General features: G+C 39.9%; 2 protein-coding genes across 7 annotated transcripts in view; one reads left to right on the top strand and one right to left on the bottom strand.

The window, feature by feature from the left end:
* The window catches only part of LOC129764388 (calmodulin-binding transcription activator 1), a 675564-nt gene that overhangs the window by 621778 nt on the left and 33954 nt on the right, over positions 1-19832 (bottom strand). The window lies entirely within an intron of this gene.
* On the top strand, positions 250-2499 carry LOC129767087 (uncharacterized). The gene has a single exon (XM_055767706.1). It carries the CDS (start codon positions 250-252, stop codon positions 2497-2499), a length of 2250 nt encoding a protein of 749 aa, XP_055623681.1.

Below are 19832 nucleotides of genomic sequence, written 5' to 3'. Positions count from 1 at the left end.
TCAAACAGCACACATATTTTAGAGAGCATACCAGCCGAATTGAGAGAAAATCGCAATGTTTTTGAACTCGATTCGTCATCACCTGTAAAAACTTTAGGTCTACTGTGGCAGCCAGCAGGAGACGTCTTCCGGTTTAAAATACCCTCCTGGAATTATAACGCTGTAATCACCAAACGACTTGTGCTCTCGGACGCAGCACGCTTATTTGATCCTCTTGGGCTTGTGGGTCCAATTATAGTACGTTCGAAAATGTTTATGCAACAATTGTGGCAATCGAAAATATCCTGGGATTGTCAATTAGAAGACCAGCAACTACAGTTTTGGAAAGAGTTCCGAAACGATCTGCAATCTCTAGAAGGTTTTGCCGTTCCTCGCTGGGTAGTCCCATGTAGTCAACCATACGTCATTGAACTACACGGCTTCTGCGACGCTTCAGAGAGCGCGTATGGAGCTTGCATCTACCTTCGCTGCATCTCCGAGAGTGGATCAACTTGTGTACACCTCCTCACGGCTAAGTCGAAAGTTGCACCGAAAGCTCAAGGAAAAGGTCAAAAAAGAATTTGTCTGCCTCGCCTCGAACTGTCATCCGCCCTCCTACTAACCCATTTGTATGAGAAGGTTAAGAGTGGTTTGAACCTCAACACACGTGACTTATTCTGGTCAGATTCAATGATCGTCATCCATTGGCTAGCTGCATCGCCATCTCGTTGGAAGAGATTTGTAGGAAATCGCGTGGCGGAAATCCAGCAGATTACTGCCGCTGGAACTTGGGGCCATGTAGCCGGTTTTGAAAACCCTGCGGTTGTAATATCCAGAGGCATGCTAGCTAGTCAACTGATCAAACACACTCTCTGGTGGAGAGGCCCACTTTGGTTGAGCACATCAAGTGAATTTCGACCAAATATTTTGCGTACTACCGACGATCAATTCGATAGTCAATTATTAGAAGAGAAACCATCGACTTCCCTAGCCACAGTTTCTCCCAGCAATATATTCGAATTTAAATCAACGCTCACCGGGTTAATTCGATTAGTTGCTCATCTCCGCCGATTTGTGTTCAACACTAGATTAAGAAACCGAAGTACACGACAAGTTGGACCCCTATCGACTGCTGAATTGGACAGTGCTCTACAAAACCTAGTACGAATCGCTCAAAATGAATCATTCGGAGAAGACATCCGCTCAATTCGCTCATCTACACAAGTTAAAACCACTTCCAAATTGAAATCGCTTTCACCCATTCTGAAAGATGGCATTCTTCGAGCTCGTGGCCGTCTCAGTAATGCTTGCATCAACTACGATCAAAAACAACCAATGATTCTCGATCATGATCATCCTCTGACATTATTAATTGTTCGCCACTATCATATAAAATATCTACACGCTGGACCCCAACTGTTATGTGCAGCAGTTCGTTCAAGATTTTGGCCTCTTCGACTACGAAACATTGCCCGTAAAGTCGTGCACACCTGCGTCACTTGCTTTCGCAGCAAGCCTGAAGTTACCGAACAAATCATGGCGGATCTCCCACCAGCACGTGTAACCCCAACCATGCCATTCCTGAGAACAGGAATCGATTTTTGTGGACCACTATATTTGCGACCGCTTACCCGGAAACGTGCTCCAGAGAAGTGCTATGTTGCAGTTTTTGTCTGCATGTCAACGAAGGCGCTGCACTTCGAGTTAGTGGGCAATCTCTCCACAGACTCTTTCGTCGCAGCACTCAAAAGATTTGCCGCCCGACGTGGCATACCACAAACATTTTTTTGCGACAATGCCACTAATTTTGTCGGCGCTAGACGATTATTGAACGAATTTTTGCAGTTATTCCGAACACAGCAAAGTCGAGATCAAGTTGTAAAACTGTGCTCAGATGAGGGCATAGAATTTCGATTCATTCCGCCAAGATCTCCTCATTTTGGGGGAATTTGGGAAGCTGCGGTGAAATCCCTAAAACATCACCTGTATCGCACTCTTAAAAACGCTTTAGTAACCGCCGAACAAATGGAAACATTACTGTGTCAAATCGAGGCGTGTTTAAACTCACGACCTCTCACACACCTTAGCAGTGACCCTCAGGATCTGAACGTCCTTACACCAGGACATTTCTTGGTGCATAGATCGCTAACCGCGATACCTGAACCGTCTTATGAGGAAATTTCATTGGGAAAGCTTTCACAGTGGCAACTAGTTCAGGAATTCCTTAGACGCATATGGCAACGATGGTCAACGGAGTATCTCGCCGACCTACAGCAACGAACCAGATGGACCCGAAGACGCAACAACATCCAGATTGGTACCATGGTGTTGGTCAAGGAGGATCATCTCCCTCCAATGAAGTGGCGATACGGCCGTATCGTAGAAGTTTTCCCTGGCAACGACGGCTGTATACGTGTAGTCAACATCCGGACAAAAGATGGCATGTTCAATCGAGCCATTACACGCATCTGTGTTCTCCCAATTCAGGACAATCTGCAGCGCAATGCAGAGTCATCATAGGTCCAGTTGTTCGCGGATCCAGAAAACAAGCATTGTTGGATGGGAGAGGGTCTTATGGCCCTCTCACATGCTAAGTATCCCTGTTCCATTCACTATATTTTGATTTGGTCTCGGCCTAAATACTATACATTGGCAGATGACGACACTATCCCGCAGACGAATCCACATCCAACCTGGCAACTCCTGTGAAGACGACCCGTGCAAGATCCGGCAGGAACCTTTCCCGACACCTCACCCCGCAGCCGTTGGAAGAAGCAATCCTGTCATCGAGTAACTAATATGTCAAACATGAAAACAGCGTAGATAGTTATTGTTTTCGCTCTCATCGCCATTATTCTTTTGCGAAACAATAACATTGAAATGAATTGCAATTAAATACCGACATGTATCTAGTAAGATTGATAGCCCCCACTATTAATACGCATGAAAAAAAAAATTGTATTGAAATAGAATTTCAATGGTGGGCGGTATGTTCAAGCTTAGGTCAATAATAGACTCGGCACCCTAAATGATTTGCCTACGCTCACACTTTATCGCGCAGATCATTATTATCTCAAAAATCTAATCTGCATACGCACAAAGCAGATAATAGTTTTATAATCCCTTTTGTAACAGAACGAAACGAAAGACAGATAAACTAGATACACCGATAGCTTCAGCCTCTTTCTACGTAGATAGTTCACAGAGTACGCATCAAAAATTATATCGTCGGTCAAATACAATTTCGAGCAAAGGAATTGAATAGTTTTTTTCCATTACTTATCCGCGCCAACAGTGTCCCGTCCACAATCCGGTGAACCAGTCGAATTTAGTTAGTTTCCCTACATATATATATATATATATATATATATATATATATATACATATATATATATATATATATATATATATATATATATATATATATATATATATATATATATATATATATATATATATATATATATATATATATATATATATATATATATATATATATATATATATATATATATATATATATATATATATATATATATATATATATATATATATATATATATATATATATATATATATATATATATATATATATATATATATATATATATATATATATATATATATTATAAATTTACCAATGTATTTTCAATGTGATGTTTTTATTAAATATATTTTTTAATTCGTCTTCGTACGAAACCTTTCGACATAGTCTCCAAGAGTAAATCATATGAAGTATAGGAACTCGTAGGAGCGCCGTATTGATTCGTGAACAGGTTCATTTGACATCAAGCTTCGTTTAGGAAAAGCATAAACTGATACTTGGTTAGGTAAAATATTATATAAGATTAGCATGGTTTCTTGCTGTGGTGGCTGAGAGCAGACAAATGACCACAAAGAGTGAAAATTGGGAGCTTATTTTCCCGAGGGGGAGAGAAAAAATGATTTGATGTGCTTCGGGTGTGTATCGAGCGAGTTGCTGCCAGTGATGGCAAAATCATTGTTTCAAACTAACGGTACTTTAGCTATAGCATAATCTCAAAGTTAAACCTATTTTTGACAATGTTTTTTCAAGGAAATCGAACCCAAACAAGTCATTATCCAGTTAATGATGATTGAGGTCCTCCTAAACACAAACACATTCACTTGTAAGAAGGCAACCGTTTTCCATGATGTCGATGTCACAATCGGCAAATAAATATATTTATTTCCGTTTCGCACTCAATTCTCGTCAAACGACGTAATCAATTATCTGTCAAATCAACCCTCTGCTCTCTTTCTCGCTTCCCACGCCATATCTACAAACGACGCATCCGCTCCTCTAAACATCTCTTATTACTGCCATTTTTTGTTGTTGCTTCCTCAACCAAACTCGGATCGGTGTACTGCCGGTGCCGGAAAGAACCAAACGAGCGTCGATTATTCAGATTGTTATCGACTTTCCTCTTGGAGCGCGCGTTCCAGAGGGCTTCCAACCCCAACCCAAAACGATAAATCTGACATACCAGCCAGGATGGTTTCGCTTCTTGCCCTACAGCTTCCTGGCAATCCTTAGCTATTCTTGCGAATTGTGAGTTTTATGCACTGTGGGTGTGTGTGTGTGCGAAAGGGCAGTGATGTTAGGGATCCGTAAAGAAATGGGGTGAGGATGAGGGGTCCAAATAGCGTGAACATCAACAAAAACGAAACGTGAGAATTTTGCCATTCCTATCGGTTCGGTTCCATTATCTGCCTCTCGAAATGGAGCGTGTCTTTTGACGTTCCGATGCACGAAACCGTCTGAGGGTTTTTTTTCACACTCTCTCTTCAAAGCCAAACTTACGCCAATTTTATCGTACACTTGATTTTGATTGCTCCGATATATTTCGTCTAACGAGCAAATAGCTTGTTGTTAACAATATGTCACTGGAACCGTAAAACGGTATCTGCTTTTTTCTTTTCGAGGAAAAAACTACTACTTAGAATTTTTACCAAAGTTACATCTTTTCAACGGCTATCGATAATGATATGACTAGAAACACAAACTTTCAACATTATTATATCCGAAGGAATCCACCGCTACATCAACCGCCTGCCGCTAAGAGGCGAAGGAGCGAGTGTTATCGCTTTCAGCCTTACCCCAACACACCCAGCTGGCGTAAACATAAAAGGCAGAGCCAACATTCGGTATACCACATAAAACACATATCGATCGCCTACGAAACGACGATTCGCCAAGCGCCCAAGCAAACAAGAGCTGTGAATGAGACAGGAGTCGAGTGAAGCGAAAGTATGCGTGTGTGTGTGTGTGTCTCCTCTCTGCACTTTTCGCATTCCAACACCCAGGAACTCTCCCCTTCCCCCCCTCGTAGAGTGCGAAGGGCGAGATACGGAGTCGGTGGGAAAGGACCTTGAAACTCAGGCGTGAAGATACCATCACACGCACCCGGGAAAATGTTTACACAGCAGCAGAAGCAGCAGCTGGCTCCGTATGTCGCTCGAGGGTTTCGATAGAAGAATCCCGCTCGGTTAATACTTGGGGATTTTTCTTTTTTTTTTTGTTCAGGAGCTACCCCTGACCGGGCTTCTAATTGAATCCCGATAACATTGTATGTAGGCGTATTTTGAGTGGTCTTATGTGAAACCGGATTTACACCCAAAATCAGTTCAGAAATGTGTTATATTTTTAGTAAGCCTGGATTTGAATGTGTTTCATTTTTTTGTTATTATCTCTGAATATTTTTATTTAAACTTAGATATTGTATTCTTAGAATTGAAAAAAAGGTCTAGCACCTGCAGTGCTTGTTGTTTACTAATTGCACAGAAGATTTCCATGTTTCAAACGAGGACATTCAGCTCTTTGGAAAAATGAAAAATTCCACACCGCTCTTTATTTATCGATAGCACAATTTGCGAATTTGAGATAAATTTTGATTTCAAAATAGCAGACTACGAGCAAATTAATTGTAAGCTTAAGAATATAAATTGGTCATTTCTACTTAAAGATGAAAGGAACATAGACAAAGCTGTTGAAATTTTTGATGATAATCTGTATAGAATCATAAGCGAACATGTTTTAACAAGAAAGAAAAAACTTTTCAAAAATTCAAAAACACCAGTATGGTTCACCCGTGATATTAAAAATCTCATACACAAAAAACAAAAAAGCTCATAAAAGATACAAAGCAAACCAAACTTTGGATAATTTAACCATATACAAAGATATTTGTAAAAACCTTGATACGAAAATGTCACTACAATACAAATTTGGAGAATACGTTGGATCAAACGATAGTGATATTAGTAATCAATTCGCCCGTTTTTTCCAAGGTAACTCTTCAACAAATAACGTGGTTCGAGATTACGATTATTTTTCGTTTTTATCCGAATGTGCAAACTCGGTCTCAATTGATAATATTACCGCTAACGAACTTCTTGTCGCGCTGGAGGATCTAGATTCATCTAAAGGTCCCGGGCCGGATGGTATCCCTCCAATGTTGTTGAAAAAGTTGGCATCGGCTTTCGTTCATCATTTGTCCTTGCTTTTCAATTTATCGCCTAAAATGCGCAATATTTCCTTCTATCTGGAGAAAATCATTCCTACTACCCATATTCAAATCTGGTAACCGTTCTGACAAAAAAAAAACTATCGTGGCATCGCCATATTATCTTGTATTCCCAAATTATTTGAATCCATTGTCAATACTAAAATGTTCATTCAGTCAAAACATTATATTTCACCGGATCAACATGGTTTTTATAAAGGAAGATCCACTGGCACAAATCTGTTAGAATTTGTATTCTATTCTCTTGCGGTAATGGATAGAGGCAACGTTGTCGAGACTCTTTATACAGACTTCAGCAAGGCTTTCGACAGAGTAGATATTCTAATGCTTATTTTCAAGCTCCAACGTATGGGAGTAACTGGAACTCTATTGAAGTGGGTAGAATCTTACCTCACCAATAGAACACAGTTTGTTCGCTTTAGAGGAAAAATCTCAAGTCCAGTGTATGTCACATCCGGAGTTCCACAAGGTTCTCACTTAGGCCCTTTACTTTTTATCCTATTCGTAAATGATGTGTCACTAGTATTAACTAACCTCAACATTCTAATATATGCTGATGATATGAAATTGTACATGGAAGTAACCAAATGTAGCGATCTTGTGATTTTCCAACAAGAAGTAGATGTTTTCTTCGAATGGTGCGTGATAAGTCTTTTAGATATTAATGTGAAAAAATGTAATATTATATCGTATACTCGAAAACATGAAACTTATGACTTCATATGTTCTCTGGGGTTTGAAACTGTAGAGAGATGCGTCAAAATTAGAGATTTAGGTATAATTCTTTATTCGAAACTCACTTTTGGCGAACATTACAATACAATGATCAATAAAGCAAATAGTATGCTCGGCTTCATAAAAAGATTTAGTTACAATTTCAGTGATCCATACACAATAAAAACATTGTATGAGTTTTGTTAGATCTATTTTAGAATATTGCAGTGTTGTATGGGAACCCTATCAAGAACTGCACTCCAATCGAATAGAATCAGTACAAAAACAATTTTTATTATTTGCCCTGAGAAAGCTAGGCTGGACAACATCTCCCCTTCCCCCATATGAAGCTCGTTGTATGTTAATAAATATTGAAACACTTGAGAAACGCAGAAAAATTGCCACAATTTCATGTTTAATTGACTTAGTTTCACACAGGATTAGTTCTGAAAACTTACTTGAAAATCTAAATTTTTATGCACCAACACGAGCCTTGCGAGCACGGAATTTGTTCAAACCAACTTCATTTCGAACATTATATGCTATGAATGGTCCACTTAATAGAATGATGAGAACGTACAACAAGAACAGTAATGTAATTGATGTGACATTGACGAAGAAATTATTGAAAAGGTCATTGACTGAAAGATCATTGTATTCGTGAATTACAAATTTTGTCATATATGTTTGCTGCGTTGCATTTCGTAATTCAATATTAATACAAAATACATAATACCTCTAATAATTGATTTTCATAAATATAGCTATTAATTATTCATTAAGTATATTGTTATTGTAACGTAATGTATGTAATTGTTGTCTACTATAGTTTGACGAAATAAAGAAACATAAGGAGATGAAATACGTTTGTTTCCGCCAGCTCCTCTGGCTATGTCAAATTTCACTTTCAGACGGAGATAACGTTAACCTTCCGTTTACTTCTTCCGTAATTTAAATTGGCAGAAGTCAGTCAGACTACATTCTACGATGGTTTATTAACGAATGAAGATCTGTTTCTTTCTTTCTTTGTTTTTAAGAGGCTTTAAACTTTGCAGTTCATTCGCCTCTAAGTGAAGATCTGTACATTACGCGCCCTATTTATATGATACAGGCTCTCGTGAATTCTATTGTGGATGGTATCTCTGCTCGGGTTGTTCTAGAATGTTCGCTATAAACAATAGACCTTATGTTATAGCAATAGAGTTTCTCTGTCTCTGTCTGATACCTTTCTAGAAAAGTCAGTTCGTTCTCTGGTTAATTGTTATTGTTTCGATATCGCTTTTCGAAGTAAGTTGATTGTTTTTAAATAATACCTTGAGTTTGAATTTACTTTTCAGGCAATTGTGTACCCTTTAGACAATAAAAATGAGGTAAGTAACAGTTCATTAAACAGACTAATCCATATTGTTTTTTCCAGGTGAGCCTTTTGTGTTTTAGTGTTTATAAATTCAAGTGTATGAGAATAAAGTGTGAATTAATAAATTGTATTTTTTTCTTATTTGACAACACTTAATGGTTGGTCCGTGCCTTATTTTTATGTTCAAAAAATTGAAAATAAGTTGAGAAGATAATCAGACGAAGAAGATACGTAAAGAAGCGATTTGACCTTTAATTCATCCATCAATTTAAATCACCGAGAGATAGAAAATAACTATAGAACTATTTCTGTTCTACTGCAAACAAAAGTAGTGGCTATACAGTACAGAACTCATTATATTCCCACTTTCAATCAATGTTTGGATATATCGAATAATGTCTACTATTTTAGAGTAGTTGGTGGGAGACCACGGCCTCTTTTTAACCTTATCGAGTGGTTTTTTTTTTTATCAGAACTGTGTATATCTTTAAACGTATAGATTAAAAAAACCTGTCAGGTTTTAATTAAATTGTTTTAAAATTGATAATTAGTTTTGCTGCATAGAATTGGGTTTATTTACATACCAAACAATTCGGATTTTCTCTAAGATATATGCTATGCATTACGATTTCCCATTCGATAGATAATTCAATTTGACGAAGATTAGAAGAATCCTTTTTTAATTTGAATTTCTCATATGTGAGTTTGCAAGAAGAACATGTTGCGTGATCGCTTAATAAGCGACCTTCCATTGACAATTTCCTGAATGGCCTTTTTCAAGGCTAGAAACGAGTTAAATAAAATATCTATAAAAAAAGAAGAATAAATATTGCCAGAGATTGATTTTCATGTAATCAGGTATGTGTATAGTTTTCGGGTTAAAAATCTTAGATTTCAAATTACTTTGAATTTTTAACTCTAACATTTAGATTCAATTCATATTAAACTAAACCTCAAACTAAATTAAACTGTTTTTGTGTGCGATTTTTTATTAAAAAAAACTAAGAAAAAAGCAAGAGGCAATTTTTTTTATTCTTTACTTGAGAGGCTTTCAGTCTCCTGGGCTGGTTCGCCTCTGTAGCGACGGCAGTAGACATTGTCGCATGGTTAAACAAATGACAAAAAATATACATAAAAATTAACATAAATTTGAAATTGAACGAACAACAATTTGAACTAGAATAATAACGTTAAGAACATTTTAAAACATTTTTAAATAATTAAATAAAAATTATTGGTGTTTCTCCACTTGCTGCCTACTTGCTGGATGGCTAGGATATCCTCAGACCATGGCTCCAGGCCAGTGGAGAGGAAGCCTTGCCGTTGAAGATGCCGAAGTGTTCATCGTGAACGGGAAGGAACAAGGATCTTCGTGGCTGATCCATTGTTCACATGTAGGATCCTGAAGAACAATTCGGCATTTTTTAAATAGCAGAAAAGCGCTGCTACCCTCGCTGAATCGTCGCTTAATATGTCCCGTACACTCCCGCTGATTCCATAGCGATTTCGCAGATCATCAAATTTGGGACAGCCACACAGGAAATATTCGACGGAGTTGTGGATTTGGCAGTGATCGCAGAGTAGATGGAAAGGTCCTCCGTTGAAACCGTGCGAGACCGAGCAGTGGCCGGTTCTCAGTCTGGACAGGATTCGTTGTTCTCGCATCATTTTAACGTCCTCGAATCCTGCAATCGAGCCCTTAACCTTTCTGAGGAACTGCCCTCTCTCTGCGAACCACAGTTCGGACCAGAAGGTGTGGAAAGAGTTGGTGATCCACAACATCATGTTATCAAGCGCCACCTCCCGAGTGAAAAACGGTCCGATGTGACCGATTCCGGCAAATCGGTCGGCCGCTTCATTCCCTGCAATGCCACGTGTCCTGGAGCCCACATGAGCACAGTGTCGGGCAATAGGTTCTTCCTGACGGCCTGTACCCATGGGTGTCTGGACCTAGTCGCACCTATGGCATCAATGGCACTTGCAGAGTCGGAGACGACCAGCAGCGGCTTTGGAGATGGGATGGTGGTTGCCTCGAAAATACCGGCCACTTCTGCCGAGAAGACCGGGCAAATGTCTGCGACTTTTTTGTTGAAAATAATTCTGTTACAGCCATCGCTTACCCCAAATCCAAATCTTGATGGTCCTTTTGAGCCGTCTGTATACCTGATTTCGTGGAGATGGTATTTTTCTGCAATGATGGCCTTGAAGTGCTCTGGCAGACCGGCCGAGCTCACCCCGACTCGGAAGTTGTTCCTGATACCGTTCTCCAGTTCTCCAGTTGGGAACCAAGAGACAACTTGTCTCAAAGTATCGATAGAAATGAAACGTTGATCACGAATGGAATCATTATAATTCGGGTAATTTATTTAATCCACCACATAAAACATGTTTTTCACAAATTGTGTAGCGAGAACAATTTTTTAAAGCTACTGGTGAAGTTTAGTACGATTTTTTAATGCGATCTCAATCCCTCAAATAAAAACAGGTTTGCCTAGAGTTATTCAAGAATTCCATAGACAAATGATGTAATGGAAAAAATTGCTTGGATTTTGCTCAAATCTTCTATATTTATTACTCTCCGTAAAAGACAAGAAGTGGGTTAGCTGTGATATAACCGCTAGGTGGACGTGGGACAACCGCTAGAATGGTAATCATTTGTTTGAAGTTGCATTTGAATCCATTCTCAATGATGTTCTGTTCTTGATTTTGAGGGACTTTAGTCAGAAGGTCGTTCGTCCTTTATTTCTCAATGAATGAATATTTTGAAAGAACAATCAAAGTTTTCCTCAGTTAGCGCTCAACTTCCGAGCTGATCAGTCGACGTTTTTAGACAAGCAGTTTTCGGAAGTCGTTCACGGACTACTAAATACGTTTTTTTATCGGTTATTCTTCTAACGTTATCCGCGACGTGACACCTCGCGATGCCGCGCCGCGAAAATACGTTTCGCGTTGACTATTCGCAGTTTCCGATGTTACTCTCCCATGAAGAGATCCATAAGTTCATTGGGAAGAAGCTTGGTCTTACGAGAGAAAATGTTCTCCAACTCCAGCCCAGCAGACGACTTGGATGTACCTTCGTTAAGGTCAACGACTTCCAACTTGCCGAGAAGATAGTGCAACAGCACGACAACAAACACGATTTCGTATTTGATGGAAAGACCTACAAGATACGAATTACGATGGAGGAAGGTTCGGTAGAAGTCAAGTTGCTTGAGCTACCCGAGAGCGTCACAAACGACCAGATTACCGATTTTCTCGCAGAATACGGCGAAGTCATTAGCATTCGTGACCTACTGTGGGACGACAGATTCAGCGAATTTGGTGGTGTAAAAACCGGAGTTCGTGTTGCTCGAATGATAGTCACCAAGAATATTCCCTCTCTCGTTACAATCCAGGGCGAAGAAACTGCGTTGAGGTACAAAGGACAACGACAAACTTGCCTACACTGCCATGAGTTTGTACACATAGGCATTCCATGTGTACAAAACAAGAAACTGCTGGTACAGAAGCTCGCAGCAGATCAATCGTACGCTAGCGTAACGAAAAGTAAACCGTCCGAATCCTTACAGAACAAACAAACGAATCCAAGTAAACCGACAAAAGGTCCGCGTACAATCGGACTTAACGATATTGCGGGTCAACACCCAAGTCTCCTTGGAGTAAGTGAGATGCAAACTCCAGTACCCAACAAGAAACACACGATGCCACCCCCCGCAACACCTGCGACAATGAAACCCTCCACATCACAAGCTGTAATCCAGCTCTCGCCGATTTCTGTTCCGAACGCGATCACATCGCATCGCAGGCCTGATGGCAATGAAACCGATTGCTCACAAACCTCCCAGACCTCGAATAACAGCCGACGCTCACGAAGACAACCGCCGGGCAAGAAAATGCGCCATTCCGGAGAAGACACCATCACCGCTGAACATGAACACGTGAGAATTTCTGACGACGAATGCATTTAGAAATGGATAACGTAAGCTGTAATATTGGAACGATAAATATCAACACCATCACCAACCAAAATAAGATTAACGCCCTTCGCACATTCGTTCGCTCAATGGAGCTAGATATAGTATTTCTGCAGGAGGTTAAAAACGACCAACTTGTATTGCCCGGTTACAACGTAATATGCAATGTCGACCATACGAGGAGAGGAACGGCAATTGCTCTGAAAGAACATATAAAATTCACACACGTAGAGAAGAGCCTGGACGGTAGATTAGTTGCCCTGCGTGTTCATAATGTTACGCTGTGCAATGTGTATGCCCCTTCGGGTTCCGTTCTACGTGCCGAACGAGAACGATTTTTTAACAACACCATCGCATACTACCTTCGTCATCACTCCGATCACATCATATTAGGAGGCGACTTCAACTGCGTTATCAGACAATGCGATGCGACTGGTCAAAATTCGAGTCCCGCTCTTCAAGCCACCGTTCAGCAGTTACGTCTGTTTGATGTGTGGCAGCAAATCCGTCCACGAGAGATGGAATACACATACATCACACACAATTCATCGTCCAGGCTCGATCGACTCTACGTGAGCAATGGTCTCCGAGAACAGCTGAGATCAACAGCTGTCCATGTGTGCTGTTTCTCGGATCACAAAGCAGTTACCGCAAGAATTTGCCTTCCTCTCCCCGACAGAGCGCATGGTCGTGGCTTTTGGTCCCTACGTCCACATCTACTCACCGCCGAAAATATAAACGAGTTACAAATAAGGTGGCAGTACTGGACTCGTCAACGGCAAAATTACCGTTCATGGATGGAATGGTGGCTGTCGTGCGCAAAACCTAAAATCAAGTCTTTTTTCCGATGGAAGTCTAGAACAGCATTTGATATCTTCCATCGTGAACAACAACGATTATATCAGCTACTACGGCATGCGTACGATGGCTACCAAAACAACCGTGCCATGCTTACCACCATCAATCGGATAAAAGCAAAGATGCTAACACATCAGCGAGCTTTCTCCGAAATGTTCGTGCGAAGTAACGAAACCCTCGTTGCTGGTGAGCCGCTATCGACCTACCAGCTGGGCGAGCGAGTGCGCCGGAAAACCACTATCGAGCGGCTGAGAAATGAGAGAGACGAAGTTATGGATGATTCTACTGCGATACAAAACTACATGGTCGAATACTTCACCAATCTATATACAGCCGGACATGTAGAAGAAAATAGCGCATTTCAGTGCGAGAGAATTATACCCGAACAAGATGACGTAAATGGAGCGTGCATGAATGACATCACAACGGCTGAAATTCTTACGGCTATCCGCACGAGCGCATCAAGAAAATCACCAGGCTCCGACGGACTGCCGAAAGAATTTTATTTACGCACTTTTGATGTAATACACCGTGAATTGAATTTGGTGCTTAACGACGCTATCAGGTCAAATTTCCCACCTCAGTTCGTCGATGGGGTGATCGTGCTAGTGAAAAAACGAGGGACGGGGGACAGCGCACGCTCCTACCGGCCAATAAGCTTAATCAACTATGACTACAAAATTTTATCACGTGTTCTAAAACAGCGGCTGGAGAATGTGCTCCGAGTTCATGGAGTTTTGACTGGCTCCCAAAAATGTTCGAACGCTAAACGCAATATATTTCAAGCAACTTTAGCATTAAAAGACAGGATCGCACAACTAAAAGCGAACAGGCAAACAGGAAAATTGATCTCTTTCGATCTCGACCATGCATTCGATCGTGTAGACCATCGCTTCTTGTTTGGTACTATGCGAGCTTTGGGCTTCGATACAGCGTTTGTGGATTTACTCTCCCACATAGCATCATTATCTTCCTCTCGATTACTCATCAATGGGCACCTCTCCGCTCCGTTTCAAATCAAACGTTCTGTCCGTCAAGGAGACCCTCTCTCAATGCATCTGTTCGTGCTCTACCTTCACCCGCTTCTGCGGCGATTAGAAGAAGTGTGTGGAGCAGATCTCATCATCGCTTACGCAGATGACATTAGTGCCATTTCAACCAGAGTCGATAAACTTGAAGCGATGCGAGATTTATTCCGACGCTTCGAGCGGTCAGCGGGGGCACGTTTGAATGAGGAGAAAACTACGGCAATCGACGTCGGCGTTATAACCAATCCCATCGTTGTTCCATGGCTTCGCACGGAGAACTCCATAAAAATTCTTGGTGTGATTTTCGTCAACTCGATACGATCAATGGTAAAGACGAATTGGGACTTACTCGTTACAAATTTCTCGCGTCTAGTGTGGCTTCATTCCTTACGCAGCTTATCTTTGCACCAAAAGGTAACGCTGTTAAACATTTTCGTATCATCAAGGATATGGTACATGGCGGCAAATCTGCTTCCGGCTACAGTACACGTGGCGAAATTAACAGCCACTATGCGAAGCTATCTTTTTCGTGGTGCATGTGCAACCATTCCTATGGAGCAGCTAGCGCGAAGACGGGAGGATGGTGGTCTAAATCTACAACTGCCAGCGCTTAAATGTAAGGCGCTGCTCATCAATCGACATCTGCAAGAAATCGTCTCTCTTCCTTACTACTGTTCTTTCCTTTCCCACACAAATGTTCCTCCTTCAGATCTCCCCTGCCTAAAGCTTATCCTAAACCATATCCCAAATTTCCCCTTCCAAATCCGACAACAACCTTCCTCCAACCTCATCCATCACTTTTTCCTCGAACAAACAGCCAAACCGAAGGTCGAAACAGCAAATCCTGCAATCAATTGGCCACGTTTGTGGATGAATATAGCTGCTCGGAACTTATTGCCTTCGCAACGCAGCACCCTTTATATGTGGACAAATGAAAAATTTTCACACCGGCGACTAATGTACGTAATGAGGAGAACAAACGATGAGAGTTGTCTGCACTGTTCTGCCACCATCGAGACAATACAACACAAATTTTTTGGGTGCCCTAGAGTACGGGCTGCGTACGATCTACTACAACAAAAGCTGCTAGTGATAACTGGCAGGCGTCGCGTTCTCCATTCAGATAATCTTCTCCGGCCCTCACTGGAGGGGATAGCAGCGAATGAGAGAACATTGATATTGAAATTATTGTTGACTTATATCACCTTCATTGATAGATGTAATGATAGGATAGATATTGATGAACTAAAATTTTATTTTGATGTCGGGGATTAAATATTATGTAAATAATTTTAACTAATCATACAAACGACAAATAAACGTATTATGAAAAAAAAAAAAAAAAAAAAAAAAAGTGTATGAGTGAATGAGTATTAGAGTGCCAATGAAAATTGTCATCTCGAATTTTCAAACGGGACTTTCTTAAAAACGTTGATTCCCACGAAAAACTACCCTATGCAAAATTTCAGCTCAATCGGAATTTATTTACTAGTGTCGCACAGCTGTCAAATTTTGAGTTTTTTGAAAACCGAAAAATCGCTCAAAAGAGGGGAGAGGTTTATTTACATGAAATTAGGGTTTTTTAAAAAAAAATGATGTCAATATCTTCATGAAACGTCGAGATCTACTGTCATCTCGATTTTTTTCTGTCAGAAATCGACTCTCTGGGGCTTAGTCGTTTTTTTTCGGAATACGAGGCAAAACATATGAACATATAGCTCAAGCGGGCCTACCTGCGAAATGTTGATTCGCCCGATAAAATACCCTATGCAAAATACTAGCTCAATCGGACTTCATTTGAGTTTTTTCAAACCCGAAAAATAACCCAAAAAGGGAGTGCATAAAATCGAGTTTTTTTTAAAAAGATGACAAATGTCTTAAAATTGCACGAACCGTCGGGATTTACGAAAAAATTTCTTGACCAAAAATTTACATATTTGCTCTAGGTCAATTTTCTATCTGAAAAGTAGATTTAAAAAAAAAATAGATAACAGTAAGTCTCGACATTTCGTGCGATTTTGAGGCATTTGGCAACTAAACATTTTTATGAAATCTTGATTTTGATTTGTACTCTCCCCTTGGATGATTTTTCTGTTTTCAAAAAACTGAGATTCAGACGTCTACGACACTAGTAAATTAAGTCCGATTTTACTGAAATTTTAAATCCATCGGCACTCTGAAGAGTATAAATGTGGAATTTTTATACACATAAAATTCAACTCTTTTGAACTTTTTGGTGGTCCTGAAAAGAACCGATGCGCCTTGATTATGCGTCTGTGTTCGGCAACACATCACGATCTTTTCAAATACAAGCGAATAAAAAAGTGCTCGCAGCTTGCATGTATCTGCAATGCCGATTTCCCAATGCTCCTTGGTTTTAAAATCTGTGTTGGGGAAACTGATTCCGTCATTTATTTCGTCTTTTTCAAGAAGAGTCTCTTTTTTTTCCACCATACCCAAATTTCTATAAAATTTCTATCTCTAGTTTTTTTCTTAATCATATCAAATTCTCTACTCAACCAACTTGCTGTTGGTTAAGTCTAATGTAAACTCTTGAATTGAACTAGTAGATGGGTGTATTATCATTCAAGTTCCAACGAGTTGCCGAACGCAAATGAACTTGCAACCTCCTTCGTTTTCGATCGCGTATATGTGTCAAATACAGATCAAGTGGGGAACCATCGACCCCCCCTCCTCCCTTTACAAGGCCATACAAATGAAACATAAATTTCTGCATTACTCGAGAACTAATCAAGCAAACGAAACCAAATTCGGCATGTGGATATTTTAGGGTACAATAAATGTTTCTATGGTGGTTAGACATTCCAACCCCCCCCCCCCTCTAAAGGGGGCACGAAATTTTGGGCGGGACGAAGTTTGCCAGGTGAATTGTGTTTTTATGTAATGTATTTTTTATTTCAGTAACAATTTTCTTTCAAAAATGCATTTATTTTGAAACATATATAATATTATACATCGTGTGAATGAAAGAGTGAAGCCGGATAAGATTACTCAGGAAACACTTCCTGGTGATTGATTATACCTCTGGAATGTAATCAACCTACAACTTAAATATGATGTCGTACAAATCCGAGGCAATTTCCTCCTGATTTCAAACATGTACAATTTTTGTTCAATTTTGACTTCGACACTTAACCCGTCATCGTTCATGACCGTAACGATGATATTCTTGATTGCATTTACACGAATCTAGATTTTTTTCTTCTTCCCGAGCGAACCATGTCTCGGCATCCCCCTGGAGAGAGAAAAAGAATGAATAAAGCAAAGCGAAAAGTGAATTCCATCAGCAGAAGCAAAGATCCCGAATGAAATCCAATCCAATCTTGACTATTTCTATCCTACATACATTTCGTTATATCACCGCTCGATCCCTCCTCTATCGCCCACCTTAACCACACACACACACACACCCATACACACGATATGGCCGTGTCGAAAATGTTATCATCGTTTGATTTGCATAGGTTCAGTTCGGAACGTGCCAGAACTGTGATATTCCCAATGCACAGGGCTGCTGGCTGGATGGCTGGTTGAAATCGGGAAAATATGGAAATTACTCATTCAGAATTCTTCCACGACGGAAAATGGTCGGATTTAATGGTCCTCCGGGCGATTTCATGTTAGCCAGCCTGAATCGAATGAATCACTTCACTGCTAAACTGCTTCATCTGGGACACATCGCTGGCAACTGATTTGTTTGACCCACAACAAGGCTATCGATGGAGAAGGCATGGTCAGAATAATCCTTTCTTCATCTCTTCAACCATAACAGCTGTCAATTTTTCGGTTTTCAATCACCAAAACAATCCCGCCAACATACGTTTTCATGCCATAATGTCAATGTCCTGGAAAAAAGGTAATGAAGATGGTCGAATTTCGAGCGGCATAAATATTTCGCAAATAGTGACGTCAGTCGTTGTGTTTATCTTTGATTGCCCACCGCATCCATGTGAAAATGATATTTTCAGGAAGTAATTTATCAATGAAAAACTTACATTTGTGTAGATCTCCAGCTGAATATGAGGCTAATGTGATAGCGTGAAGTGAATGTTTGTGAAATCACTTCGAAAAAGACGGATAAAAGTGATATTTCCATGTGCCATTTTCACTCCCCCAAGTTCATAGAATCAAACGAAGTTTCATTATTTTATCGTTATGAAGTTGATGTTTCGAAGGCTCTCAGTGACGGTGTGTATGTTGTGAGGTGATAATCGCCAATTAATCAGAATTTCACCGAAAATGTTACTGCTTTCGAGAACTAAGCATTCGACTGCTCTCTGGACCTTTTTACCACATGAATAATCGAAATAAGCCACGATATAATTGTCACCTGTTAGGAAACAACCAGTTGAATGGTTTCATGAGAATTTTGGCTCAAATTATCATGCAACCGTGAGTACTTTCAATATTGTTTTGTTTCTTCCATATACATTCCATATTAAATGTAAACAGTAAACGACACGATATTTTGCTTGCCAATACAGATACACTTCGCCTACTGCTCCACCTCTATATGTACTTCATTGCCATAATGTGTAATGGCTAAGAATAGCGTACCTAACGAGTATTGCAAGACAAACGCCAGCTGCTGCTGATTCTCAACACACAGGAACCAACATATAAACCTATCATCAACGGTTGCAATGGGTGGGCGGGTGTAAATGCCGAGGACACAGCAGCCGGTGTTACTGGCCGACAGACAGAGTAATTCGCCAGTGATTTTTTTCTTCTTTCAAATAATCAAAACATACGAAGCACGTGGAGGTTTGTTTACAGCACAGAGGTATATTTTTATATCAACATTCGCGCAATTGGCGCGCACCGGATTGGGATGGATGGAAAAAAACAACAACGACGAATCGAGCAGAATTGCAACATCTTCACTAATGTATCAGCATGCTATCGATGCATTTGACAGCAAATAATCTGAGAAATTCATTCTTCATTCTTCATTCTTCATTCTTCATTCTTCATTTTTCATTCTTCATTCTTCATTCTTCATTCTTCATTCTTCATTCTTCATTCTTCATTCTTCATTCTTCATTCTTCATTCTTCATTCTTCATTCTTCATTCTTCATTCTTCATTCTTCATTCTTCATTCTTCATTCTTCATTCTTCATTCTTCATTCTTCATTCTTCATTCTTCATTCTTCATTCTTCATTCTTCATTCTTCATTCTTCATTCTTCATTCTTCATTCTTCATTCTTCATTCTTCATTCTTCATTCTTCATTCTTCATTCTTCATTCTTCATTCTTCATTCTTCATTCTTCATTCTTCATTCTTCATTCTTCATTCTTCATTCTTCATTCTTCATTCTTCATTCTTCATTCTTCATTCTTCATTCTTCATTCTT

The sequence above is a fragment of the Toxorhynchites rutilus genome, chromosome 2 (assembly GCF_029784135.1).
Source record: "Toxorhynchites rutilus septentrionalis strain SRP chromosome 2, ASM2978413v1, whole genome shotgun sequence".
Classification (NCBI taxonomy): Eukaryota; Metazoa; Arthropoda; class Insecta; order Diptera; family Culicidae; genus Toxorhynchites; species Toxorhynchites rutilus.
This window is presented reverse-complemented; position numbering and strand designations above follow the sequence as displayed.

What these genes read in the sequence shown, in the direction of transcription:
- LOC129767087 (XM_055767706.1), top strand. Translation starts at nt 250, where the DNA reads ATGTTTATGCAACAATTGTGGCAATCGAAAATATCCTGGGATTGTCAA.